Source organism: Pan paniscus, chromosome 8 (assembly GCF_029289425.2).
Source record: "Pan paniscus chromosome 8, NHGRI_mPanPan1-v2.0_pri, whole genome shotgun sequence".
In the NCBI taxonomy this organism is placed as follows: domain Eukaryota; kingdom Metazoa; phylum Chordata; class Mammalia; order Primates; family Hominidae; genus Pan; species Pan paniscus.
In genome coordinates this window covers 108477363-108491279 of record NC_073257.2, presented here as the reverse complement: position 1 = coordinate 108491279, position 13917 = coordinate 108477363, and the positions used below count along the sequence as shown (strand labels likewise).

The following is a 13917-nucleotide window of genomic DNA, read 5'->3' as shown; positions in this document are numbered from 1 at the left end:
CTCTGTTCTTTAGTTTTGTTTTTGTTTTTAGTCTGTAAAATGGGGAAGTAATAGGACCTATTTTATAGAATTTTGAGACGATTATTTAAATGTTCATATAAAGACCTTAGAACTATACCTAGCTCATAGTATGTATTTATTGTTAGCTACTGATGTTATTATTACAAAAATGGTGAGATCATGTCATGTTAGGGTTTGGTGAGTTAAGGCTTTACTTAGGATTTGAAAAAGGAGGATTTGAGCATTTCGGAAGGATTATTAGAGTTTGGCTAAGTGGAGAAAAGGAGGGCATTCTAAATTTGGGGGAATGATGAAAGAAGATGAAGTGGGGCCGGGCGCAGTGGCTCACGTCTGTAATCCTAGCACTTTGGGAGGCCAAGGCGGGTGGATCACGAGTTCAGGAGATCGAGACCGTCCTGGCTAACATGGTGAAACCCCGTCTCTACTAAAAAATACAAAAAATTAGCCAGGTGTGGTGGTGGGCGCCTGTAGTCCTAGTTACTCAGGAGGCTGAGGCGGGAGAATGGCGTGAACGTGGGAGGCGGAGCTTTCAGTGAGCCGAGATTGCACCACTGCACTGCAGCCTGGGCGACAGAGCAAGACTCCGTCTCACACACACACACAAAAAGATGAAGCAGAAAAGGGGAGGAAGACAATATCATAAACCGTTTTGGCCAGCGTGGATGACGTAAGTGTAGCAGTGAGATTCTTCTGAGAGCTGGAAAATAAGTAGGTGAAGAATGCCGGTAGCCTGAATTGGCCTCCTCTCACTTGGCCGTTTCCCAGGGAAGCCTCAGATGAAAGGGATTATTATCGTGCTTAGGGATCCCCTGATACACTGCTGTGCTTCTGTGAATCCACCCCACCTTCTTCTGGGCCTAGCACTCTCTTCCCACAGACTGTGGAGCTCAGGGGCTTTATCAAAGCTTTAGGGAAAGGAAAGATTTTTGTTTGTTTTGTTTTCTCCTTCAGAAGTTGTGTGAAGTCTTTTGGTATTTTTTAATTTCAAAATATTTTAAAACATTTTCTTTTGAGAGAGAACTCTTGATCTTGTCTTGGAAGCACTTATTCTCAGGGACAATCAAGGTCTGCAATGAAAAGTAAACATTTTAAGTTAATTGTATTAAACCACAATCTGCATAATAAGGAGCAAAACAAAAGAAAAAAAGCATTATTTTTGCCTTGCTATTCACCCTAAACTCTCAGTATGTGTATTTCTAATTACTGCTTCAGTCCTCTTCCCAGAAAGAATCTTAGACTACAAAATGATATAAATTTTATTACAGTACTGGCATCACATCACAACTCTACCACTCTGTTAAGGATTCCTGAATGTTTAAAATGAGTAACTTCGGAATATGTGGTTTAACATCGACTGGGACCCTTAAGTTATTTTAGTCCTTATGTTTTAATTTGTATAAAATAAATGGATGCCCTATTTTTAAAGGTATTTATTTTCAAAAATGTTGTCTATTTTTAAAGGAAAAGTATTGGAATTTATAGAAAAAGTATTTTTGTGCTTATTTTCACAAGTTACATTTATAACATTTCTGCAGACTCAGCAGGGTTAATGGCAAGGTGCTCTTTAATAGGTCGTCTCATTCAACATTCTGCTCTTAAATAGATGAATTATGTTACCTCCCCTTATTTTTCTGAAAAGGTACTCTTACAGTCAGGGTACATAGCAGTCATTTCACATACTTCAAACTTCTTTTACCAAGTTGCCAATGAACTTTACATTTCAGCATTTCTTCAGTGTTTTCCCATCATATTTATTAAATATCTATTTGCCTTGGTGAATAGGTTCTTCTTGTGAGACTGAGTCTCGCCCTGTCACCCAGACTGGAGTGCAGTGGCGCAATCTCAGGCTCACTGCAACCTCCACCTCCCAGGTTCAAGTGATTCTCCTGCCTCAGCCTCCCAAGTAGCTGGGATTACAGGCGTGTGCCACGACACCCTGCTAATATTTGTATTTTAAGTAGAGACAGGGTTTCACCATGTTGGCCAGGCTGATTTCAAACTCCTAACCTTAAGTGATCCGCCTGCTTTGGCGTCCCAAGGTCTTGGGATTACAGGTGTGAGTCACCGTACCCGGCCATGAACAAGTTTTAATTCTAATACCAACTCTCATTAGTTGGTAATGGTTGGTTTAGAGCACTGTTTTGAGAACTCTGAGGCAATATCTATGTTCAGCAGAAAGGAGTAACTTGGTTGATTAGTATTGTGTGGCCATGAGCATTGGATGGAAGAGTGGGGGCATACATATATTTGTCAGTCTCCCCAAATAAAAAGAATAGTAATGAATGGGGATATACTGCTACATTAACATTTAGACCTTTGATTCATTACTTCCTACGTGAAGATTCTCTACAGTTGTTTTTCTGAACTCCCTTGAAACAGCTTATGATTTTCCAAATTGTTATTCGTCCTGACCTTCTCTGCCAAAGTGAATTTAATCATTCCTTTATTGTTGCTACAATAGCCCTTTATTACCTTAATTATAATACTTATTTTTTCTTTGTTAATCATTTACTTGTCTGATTCCACTGTGGATTATGAACTTCTTAAGGAAACGACAGTATTTTACTTACTTTTATATTCTTAATACCTAACGCGATACTTGGTACCTGTCACATGTGTTCAAAAGGTGAGATCATTTGTTATTTCCTTAATGACCTGGCTGTTGTCTTATATGAACAGTGAGGCATTTATGTTTGAAAATGAGATGACTGGGTCTAAGTCTTAGGGTGATAATCGTGTGAATCAAAAGAAAAAGGCAGATGTTTTTGGTAAGAACATACAAGTTAATGTTTTTGGGTTCCCTAGAATGCAGAGAGTTTTGGGGTTTGAGTCTCCATGTCTGAGAGAATGGTAGTACCATTAGAAAAATGAAGCTGGGGGAAGTGGATTTGGGTAGATGAGTTTGGTTTTGGAGATATTAGGTTTTGATTGAAAATATTTATTTATTAACTAGTTTTAGATGGAGGACTGGAGATAAGGATTTCATAGTGGGCCAGTTGGATAACTTCTTCTATTATGTGCTCCATAGCAACCTACCTTATTATTATTGCTTGTTTAATGCCCATCCTTCCCCCAGTAGGACAGGGAACACATCTTGTTCAAAGCTGTATCCTCAGTTATAAACACAGTTGTTTCACATGCTAAGCACTTAGTAAATAATTGTTCAGTGAATTAATGTCTGCACTATTAGTTGATTTAAATGCATCCAATGTTGTCTTTAATTTATACTGCTACTTAGAATTATTAGTTTTAAAATTACCATGGTAATCAGTTTCCATAGAATCATTGGAACTTTAAACTTGTCGAGATCTTAGAAATCTTTGACAGGCCTCCCACTTGTACCTTGGAACTACTCAAAGTCATTACTGACCACACTTCAGATTTAGCCATGTATAATATTCACTGATATGTAGTTCCATAATTACTTATTCAAAGAAATATGCATATAGTGCATGTCTTTCAGGCTGCTAACAAGATAGAATGTTGGCCTGAATGGACTTGTGGAGGTTCTATAGCAGTCTTCTTCCTTGTCCTCTGTAGTACTTTGACCAGTGGCTGTGTGAAAGTCTTGCAAGGAGATGAAGTTTTATTTATGCTTGCTGGCAACATTAGGTTTTTTTTTTTTTTAATTGATTAACATGAGGTTCTGGATAAACTTGATTTTGTTTCCTCCTTCCTTGTCCATGTTAGCATGGTGAATCATGCTGGTTGCAGGTTTGCCACTATTTGATAGTGTAAATGTAAATAATAGACACACTCTTATGAGCTATTGGGCTTAGTTCAAACACTGTCTTCTATAAAACAAGTTTGGAAAAGGTGTATCTGCCTGAGACTACAATCAGAGGATATAATTTTAAAATTCACAAAGTTTCATTTTTAAGATGTGGACATTCATCATCAGATTAAGCTTCCAGTATTTTATTTTATAGCTTCCTGTACAGAGATGATGCACTTTTGTTTAGAACACATAACAAATATTCCCTTAATTTGAATTAGTGTGTTTTTTTTTTTTTTAATTCTTGTTTGCTTTTCTTGTTTCAGTATCAAGATAAAGAGGAAGTTGTCTTATGGATGAATACTGTTGGTCCCTACCATAATCGTCAAGAAACATATAAGTACTTTTCACTTCCATTCTGTGTGGGGTCAAAAAAAAGTATCAGTCATTACCATGAAACTCTGGGAGAAGCACTTCAAGGGGTTGAATTGGAATTTAGTGGTCTGGATATTAAATTTAAAGGTAAGTAAACCTTAATAGTCCTTACAATGCAATTTGGATTGTAGACAAGGGTTTCATATTTTGGCACTATTGACACTGGTGTTGGATAATTCTTTGTTGTATGGAGCTGTTATGTACATGTTAGGATGTCTAGCAGAGTCCCTGGCCTGTACCCCCCAGATGCCAGTAGCACCTTCCAGTTGTGAAAACCAAAAAAGTCACCAGACATTGCTAATTGCTGTCAGTTGAGAACCACTACTTTAGACTCTAAAATGTGTTTTAGTCTGTAAATGAGGTGTATTGCATTTAGGAAAGTATATTAGTAATTAACAAAGATTTCCTTTGAATATTTATAAGATAATAAAATAGATAATTGTTAATAAAATTGTATTTCCTTAACATATTTCCTTCTGAAAAGTGTTGTCTAGTAAACCCCCTATTGATTAGACACATGTGGCCCGGGAAGACCTTCATGGATATTTAACAAAGTAATTTCTGGAGGTCTGAGGCTGTAATGGGATGCGTGGATACTTAAAATTCTTGTGTGAAGCCTCAAATTCAAACTTGTACCATAGGCTTAACATGTATTATTTATCAATGTTGTATTAATTTATCCTGTTAATACCTATAGGATATTTAAATTTTAAGTCAAAGACTTGTTAAATTTGGGGAAAATACTTCATCGTATCTAGTTATTATGCAGGTATCCATTTATCAGGTCCTTTGAGTGTGTTTATACTTTTCATTTTTCTCTGTGAAGTTTGTCAGAGAGTGTATTTCCTGCACAGGCATTTTTAGCATGGTGAACAGAAGCTTGAGTAATTGAATTTTTGCAGGATCTTTGATTAGGTGTCTTGGTTTTTGAATACATCATGGATCCTGTAAACAGAAGCTTTGGATTTTAATCCTCCTTTTTTTTTTTTTTTTGGTACTGTATTCATTTTAGTAAAATTGTTTACTGCAGTTTTGACTTCATTGTCTCCATGTGTAAGATGAATAGTAACTGACTTCTGGTATTTTTAGTACTAAAGATGTTATTATTTAGTACTTTGAGGAGAAGAATGTCAGTGAGATTTTAAAGATAATGTTACTTTAATTTCGATTTGTTAAATTTTATTATTGTTTTTAAAATTGCTCAGTTATTGTTGAAAATAGGTATACCGTATCTATTTACATTCTCCCCCCTCCCCATCCCCCCGTTTATAGTCTTTGGGGCTTAATTATAAAATTAAGTTGTAAATTTAAACCACAGTGGCATGGCCTGTAATTTTATGAATCACTGTAAACATACCTTTGAGGCTTGTGTTTTAATTTAATTAGGTAATTTAAGTATTTAGTCACAAATAACGAGAAAACTTAAACTAGAAAATGTGATCTTTGAGATTTGGTACTATATGTAATCGTCTACTTTCTCTTTTTCCGTATTTGGTGTGCATTTCTAGTTTATTAAAGAGGAACCAACAAGAGAGAACAGGCAGAACTCCTGAGTCCTACTTTGCTACTGTGTACAGATTTCATTAGTTTTTGAGATCCTCACCCATATTTACTAAAGAAGAGTACTTAATTCAGCAATCTTTTTTTTTTTTTAATACTTTAAGATCTGGGGTACTTGTGCAGAACGTGCAGTTTTGATACATAGGAATACACATGCCATGGTGGTTTGCTGCACCCATCAACCCGTCACCTACGTTTGGTATTTCTCCTAATGCTATCCCTTCCCTAGCCCCCCACCCCCTGACAGGGCCGGGTGTGTGATGTTCCCTTCCCTGTGTCCATGTGTTCTCATTGTTCAATTCCCACTTACGAGTGAGAACATGAGGTGTTTGGTTTTCTGTTCTTGTGTTAGTTTGCTGAGAATGATGGTTTCCAGCTTCATCCATGTCCCTGCAAAGAATGTTAACTCATCCTTTTCTGTGGCTGCATAGTATTCCATGGTATATATGCGCCACATTTTCTTTATCCATTCTATCATTGATGGACATTTGGGTTGGTTCCAAGTCTTTGCTGTTGTGAATAGTGCCGCAGTAAACATACATGTGTATGTATCTTTATAGTAGAATGATTTATAATTTTTTGGGTATATGCCCAGTAATGGGATTGCTGGGTCAAATGGTATTTCTAGTTCTAGATCCTTGAGGAATTGCCACACTGTCTTCCACAATGGTTGAACTAATTTACACTCCCACCAACAGTGTAAAAGCATTCCTGTTTCTCCCATCCTCTCCAGCATCTGTTGTTTCCTGATTTTTTAATGATCGCCATTCTAACTGGTATAAGGTAGTAGCTCATTGTAGTTTTGATTCGCATTTCTCTAGTGACCGGTGATGATGAGCTTTTTTTTGTATGTTCGTTGGCTGCATAAATGTCTTCTTTTGAGAAGCGTCTGTTCATATTCTTTGCCCACTTTTTGATGGGGTTGTTTGGTTTTTTCTTGTAAATTTGTTTAAGTTCTTTGTAGATTCTGGATATTAGCCCTTTGTCAGATGGATTGATTGCAAAAATTTTCTCCCATTCTGTAGGTTGCCTGTTCACTTTGATGGTAGTTTCTTTTGCTATGCAGAAGCTCTTTGATTTAATTAGATCCTGTTTGTCTATTTTGGCTTTTATTGCCATTGCTTTTGGTGTTTTAGACATGAAGTCTGCCCATGTCTATGTCCTTAATGGTATTGCCTAGGTTTTCTTCTAGGATTTTTATGGTTTTAGGTCTTACGTTTAAGTCTTTAATCCATCTCGAGTTAATTTTTGCTTAAGGTGTAAGGAAGGGGTCCAGCTTCAGTTTTCTGCATATGGCTAGCCAGTTTTCCCAACACCACCTATTAAATAGGGAATCCTTTCGTCATTGCTTGTTTTTGTCAGGTTTGTCAAAGATCACATGGTTGTAGATGTGTGGTGTTATTTCTGAGGGCTCTGTTCTGTTCTGTTGGTCTATATATCTGTTTTGGTACCAGTACCTTATTTGGCAATCTTAAACCCCCTTTTATTAGTTCCTAGAGGCTGAGATGGAGAGATTATTTAAATAGAGTAATATGGTTTTCATGGGTAAAGAAGTGGGATTTATTTTCTTTTCAGACTAAGCTAAGCACTTTCAGATTAAAAAAAGAAGAGCTAGCCAAGTGTTATTCCCTGAGAGTTGCAGATTCCTAGGGGTCTTACCAAGTTTCCACCTCCAGCATGGATATGCTGCTAAAGAAGCTGCTAAATTAAGTGGTCCAGATGAAATAGTAGATGCTGATTAGATTTATCTTCGCCCTCTACTGTAGCTCTTTGCTTGCTGTGTTCAAAGATAAAGTCGATCATGCTTTGAAAAGTGTTGTAGGTTGTCACTTAGCCAAACATTAAAAAAATAGGATGCACCTTAGAGATTGTGTCATCCAATTCCCTCTCCCAGAAGCCCAGAGATAAAGTGATTTATCCATGGTGTATCGTAGCATACTAATAATAGAAACTGGAACATTATGTCTCTTGTGAACTATAGGAATATTTACCGTGTGTTCTTAATCTTTCATCTCTTGAATATTTGACTTTTAAAGATTCTTCTGAAGGCATATTCAAATAAAATTTTGGAAATGTGAAACCAGAGAAAACTATACGTACACATACATACATGTTTACATATGCATACACACACATCTTTTTTTAACCTATTAGACTGTGTCAGGCTCCATGGATTGGTATCGTTTTGTAAAATGATGATTACTAAAGAGACTATTTAAAGGAACTAATGATAGTCTAACTCTAATACAGGATGCCTCTCACTTAAGATTTTATACACAACTTTTTCTTGCTAATAATCTTATATTCTAGCACTAGACAAAAATGCTAAATTGAGACCATTTTAAGAAAATGGGCCAGGCGTGGTGGCTCACGCCTGTAATCCCAGCACTTTGGGAGGCCGAGGCGGGTGGATCACGAGGTCAGGGGGTCGAGACCACGGTGAAACCCCATCTCTACTAAAAATACAAAAAAAATTCGCCGGGCGCGGTAGTGGGCGCCTGTGGTCCCAGCTACTCGGGAGGCTGAGGCAGGAGAATGGCGTGAACCCGGGAGGCGGAGCTTGCAGTGAGCCGAGATTGCACCATTGCACTCCAGCCTGGGCGACAGAGCAAGACTCCGTCTTAAAAAAAAAAAAAAAAGAAAAGAAAAGAAAAAATGCGTTAAATATAGAAGGGCTGACTTAGATTAGGCATCCTTGAGCCTGGTTTGAATTCAGTACCCTCCAGTTTTAGAGGGTACCTCTTCGAACCTTGCCATCATAGTGTGGAATAGAAGATGTGCTTTAGGGTCAGAGAGACTTGATGCATCCAGCTTTGCCTCTGCTTACCTGTGTGGTCATGGGCAAATTATTCAACCTCTTTGATCTCGTATTGCTTATCTGTGAAGTGTGGGAAATAATATGTATTTGATCGAAGTGTCAGGTTTAAATGAGAATGCATGTAGAGCATTTATCAAAGTTCCTGGTATATAGTTTATATTCGAAAAGTGGTAATTAGGAATACTAATAGCACATAGCATGGGTCTGTAGCTCCACCTTGATTTTGTATTTGCGATTATGAAATGTTAGTTTATTGATTATAGACTTTGATTTATCCCCAAGCTGCTGTACTAGCCTGTTATAGTAGCATTCTTATTCACCATTGCACCCTTAGCTGTTAAGACATAGTATGCTTTTAATAAATTGTCTAGCATCCAGACAGTTTGTGCCTACTTGTTGTTACGATAATTGGTTCATTATGGACATTAGATGATCTGGAATAGTAATTCTTAACCAGAAGAGATCACCACCCATCCATCCTTCCCCTTCCCCCATTTGAGAATTCCTGCAGTATAATGAAGTGTGTTAATTGTGGAAAAATCAGTGACTTCTACAGGACTCCTTCCTTCTGTTTATTTTATCGATCTTCCCTTGAATTTTTTTCTTCCTTGAATTTCGCAACTTAACAGAGGGCTGAAATTATTTTACAAGTATTTTTTTCTTTAGAGTTAATTGTTAAGTTGAGAGTACTGCAGATAGGAAGAGATGCCAAGGGCTGTTTAGAGCCTTATATATTTTTAGTTTAGTGATTCTCAATCTTGGCTGTTCTTATCTTCACCATGCGGTATTTCCCTCCAGATATCTGCCTGGGGAATATAGGCCTGATTGCCTATATCAATCAGGTGAGGAAAAGGGACTGGGGGGATGGTAGGTTTACTTATTCAGCCGGAAGATGTTTACTTCAGGTAATCCCCCATGCTGTTTTCAGTCCCTAGCTTCTGCTATTCCTGCCGTCCCTGATTCTGGAGCCCCTCTGGTTTAAGTTCTCTAGAGGAAGGTGCCACTGGTCTACTACAGGGATAAGTTGAGGGTACAGTATGTGTCTAGCTGTATGAAGGGTAGAGGAGGGGACCTGGCCATCTAACCCATTTATGTGCATATTTAATATTTTAATACAGTTCCCTTTGTGTTCAGTCCTACATCTGTCCCCCTAGCTTTTGAGGTCTGTAGTGCCTCCAAGTCCTGAGTGTCTCTTGGGTTCTGTGACACCAGTTCCCTCCCTTACAGGCATCACTCTCCTGTTATGTTTTCTCCTGCTTTATTAGTAGTTTGTCATCTTACAACCGTTTTCCATTTCCTAAAAATTTGTTAAAATCTTTTTCCCACGGTCGGGCGTGGTGGCTCATGGCCTGTAATCCCAGCACTTTGGGAAGCCGAGGCGGGTGGATCACTTGAGGTCAGGAGTTCGAGACCAGCTTGGCCAACATGGTGAAACCCTGTCTCTACCAAAAAAATACAAAAATTAGCCAGGGACCTGTAATAATCCCAGCTACCCGGGAAGCCGAGGCAGGAGGATTGCTTGAATCCAGGAGGCAGAGGTTGCAGTGAGCCAAGATTGTGCCACTGCACTCCAGCCTGCGTGACAAGAGCAAAACTCCATCTCAATTTTTTTTGTTTTTTTCCCACCGTTGTCTCTTCTCTTTGTCTCTGTGGACTTAACATACTTTTTATTCCTTCACTGACATTTTAATGGGTTTTAGGAGAGAGAAGAAATATACTTGTGGTTAAATCTGCCTTGTTTGTAAGTGGAAGTCTGGGAACTTGGTACAATATTTTGTCCTGTTGGTTTCAAGCAAAGTGTTTTAGCCAGACCAAATAATTTGAATCTGAAATTTGTCAATTCTTATTACCGATTTCTTATATCTTGTACTAACAGCAGATTTGATAAATACGGGCATCTCTTTTTTGTTTTTTAAAGGAATATATATGGATATATATTTTTCTGATTTTAACAGTGATAGAAGTTCAAATACACAATTTAGTAACTACAGGAAAATATAAACCTGGATATAATTACCATTAACATTTTGTTGTATTTTCTTCAGTCCTTCTGTGTTTGTGTTTATCCACATTGTTTTAAATATGTGAAAGTTGAGTTCATTCTACATATATTTATTAAAGTTTATTTAACAAATCCTTATATAGTGCATATTATGTGCCGGACACTGTTTTAAGCACATTCTAACACATTTAGTAAGTTATATGTAGTTTTTGTTCTGCTTTTGTTCTCTTGACGTTTTATGAGCTTGTCCCCATACTGTTAATTACTCTTTTAAATGTGGCAACATACTATTCTGTAACTTGGATACTGTGGTTTTTTTCCCCCATTTTCTTTCTTTTTTTTGAGACGGAGTCTCGCTCTGTTGCTAGGCTGGATTGCGGTGCCGTGGTGTGATCTTGGCTCACTGCAACCTCACGCGATTCTCCTGCCTCAGCCTCCCAGGTAGCTGGGATTACGGGCACACGCCACCACGCCAAGCTGATTTTTGTATTTTTAGTAGAGACGGGGTTTCACCATGTTGGCCAGGATGGTCTCGATCTCCTGACCTCGTGATCTGCCTGCCTCGGCCTCCCAAAATGCTGGGATTACAGGTGTGAGCCATTGCGCCCGGCCTTTCTCCCATTTTCTAGTTGTTTGATATTTTGATCCTTCCTTCCATCCTTCTTTGGTTTTCTTTTTCTGCTATTGCACATAAGTATTTCAGTACATGTCTGAATCTGTTATTAGGATGAATTCTTGGAAGTAGAATTACTGAATCAAAGGGTATAAACATATTTAAGGCAGTTGTTGACACATGTTGCCAAATTGTCATTTAGAAAAAATTACACTGTTTATACTGCTAGTCAGGTTGGTCAGTTAATCAATACTCTTTATATAGTTATTTAATTAACTGTGAATATATCAGTTTTTCCAGTTCTTGTTTTCCTCTAGTTAATTCAGCAGTTATTGAGTATCTTACTGCATTCCAGCACGATGGTAGGCTCTGGGTATGCATAGTTCAACCAAGAGCTCTGGCTTCTGGGGTCTTCAGGCCCTCTGAAATTCTACCTTAATTTTATGTGAATGTGCATTTTCAGGGGGCGGGCAAGGGAAAGATCACTTTCATTGGATTCTCAAAGGGGTGTGAGGCCCAAGGAAACTTAAGAACACTTTCTGTGAATATATTGGCACTTTCAATCCTTTTTTTCTTTTTTTGGAGACAGGGTCTTACTGTCACCCAGGCTGGAGTGCAGTGGTCCCATCACAGCTTACTGCAGCCTCGACCTCCCCGGCCTCAGCCTTCTGAGTAGCTGGAACTATAGGCACACACCACCATGCCTGGCTAATTTTTCTGGTTTTTGTAAAGATGAGGTTTTGACATGTTGCTCAGGCTGGTCTCGAACTCCTGGGCTCAGGGGATCAGTCTGCCTTGGGCCTCCTAAAGTGCTGAGATTCCAGGTGTGAGCCAGCACGCTTGGCCTGATGCTTTTAATTCTTAACTCTGGGAAGGAGATAGCATAGATGCTGTCTCTGTTAAGGGAACTGAGAGGTTCATGGAAGTTAAATAACTTGCTTTTTATTCACATAGCTACTAGATACTAGAGCTCAGAATAAACCTCACCTTTCTGCCCATTTCTCTATAACTTTTTATATATTGATTTCTTTGAAGAGAGACTTTGCCAAGTGCTGCTGAATTAGAGGTAGACTGTTTCTCATTTTCCAAATGTAATGTTATCAAAAGAGAAAGTAAACAAAGTATGGCATACTGTGTTCTTAGAGAACTCATGAATAATTACCACTTTCTTTTCTCAGTGCTTTCACTGCCTATTCAATTGTTAGCCTGGAGTTTTATTGGGAACTGATGGTAGATTATTGGGGTGCATAGTGTCCAGAATCTACCTAACCTTGCTTTCTGTTTGAAAAATAAGGTTAACATTTGCCACTTTACTACTTTGTTTTTTTCCCTCGTAAGAACTATTTACATTAGTAAAATCTTAATTGCATCTTTTTCAGAATTCATGGATGTGTGTTTCACCTTCGAAAGATATAGCCTATTATAATTTTAAAGCACTGATTTATGCTGGTAGATTTTTCAGATTGTTTTCCAGATATATAGAGTGCTGAATAATGATTTGGCATATTCATACACATTGCATTAGTTATCTTCAAATTGGCTCACTCCTGAGGGAAATACTGTTTCAGTTGGGCAGCCAGAGACTCTTCAGTTATTTGTGATGTTTGTATTTGTCTACCTGCCTGGAAGATGAATTTCATTAAGATATGACCAACCAACACCCTTTTTATATAGCCTGTCATAATAATAGATTTTCCCTTTTAACACGCTTCGTTTCTAGACTTTACATGAGTTAAAGATATTCTTCAAGACCTCTTTGTCAATCCTTCTGAGAGACACTGTTCAAAAATTTCATTTGTTTATAAATTGGCATTTTCTCCTTCTGTACAAACATACACACTATTCATACACAGATGCATGTATAGGTACATACCCTAATATGCGTAGTGATTTCCTTTGCCAAATAAGAAAATTATGCTCTTAAAATTTTTTGTTTATTTGTTTAGTGCCTAGTCTGTGCAGGGTACTGAAGCAGGCATGGCTGGAGATAAAAAGGATATAATCAGTTATGGACAAAGCGCTCAAGACCTAATGGTGTTTTTGAGGAGCAAGATACTGGTATGAGGTAGAAAATGGTACAGGCCTACATGCCATAAGAGAGGTATGGGAGTGGGTATAAGAAGTGTGGGGAGTGGGGAGTCAGGGATTCCTTTGTGGAGGAAAGGGCTGGGGGATGGTGAGGATTTTAGACTGGACATTTTAGGTAGAGTTAACAGCATGAGCAAAAAAGTTCAGAGGCCAAGAGAGCACAGGGTGTGTGGGAATTGAGTTTGGCTTGAGCGTAGAGGCAGATATATCAGTTGGGAAACAAAGAGTTGGACTAAAATCCATACTCTGAGGAATCTTTTAAAAGCTTTATACAGATTGGCTGGGTGCGGTGGCTCACGCCTATAATCCCAGCACTTTGGGAGGCTGAGGCGGGCGGTTCACCTGAGATCAGGAGTTCAAGACCAGCCTGCTAACATGGTGAAACCCTGTTTCTACTAAAAATACAAAAAATTAGTCGGGCCTGGTGGCATATGCTTGTAATCCCAGCTACTCGGGAGGCTGAGGCAGGAGAATCGCTTGAACCCGGGAGGTGGAAGTTGCAGTGAGCCGAGATCTCACCATTGCACTCCAGCTTGGGCAACAAGAGCGAAACTCCGTCTCAAAAAAAAAAAAAAAAAAAAAAAAAAAAAGGCTTTATACAGATAAATGCCATACTGTATATATCTTAGAGCTTCCTACTTAAATCTACCACATTGTTAATGACC

General features: G+C 38.4%; 1 protein-coding gene across 2 annotated transcripts in view; it reads left to right on the top strand.

Annotated features, from left to right (window-relative positions):
• The window catches only part of TM9SF3 (transmembrane 9 superfamily member 3), a 70869-nt gene that overhangs the window by 6161 nt on the left and 50791 nt on the right, over positions 1–13917 (top strand). For both annotated transcript variants that reach the window (XM_034931229.2, XM_063607834.1), the window contains exon 3: positions 4063–4258. In XM_034931229.2, the coding sequence (XP_034787120.1) occupies positions 4063–4258 (196 nt within the window). The remainder of the gene's footprint in view (positions 1–4062; positions 4259–13917) is intronic.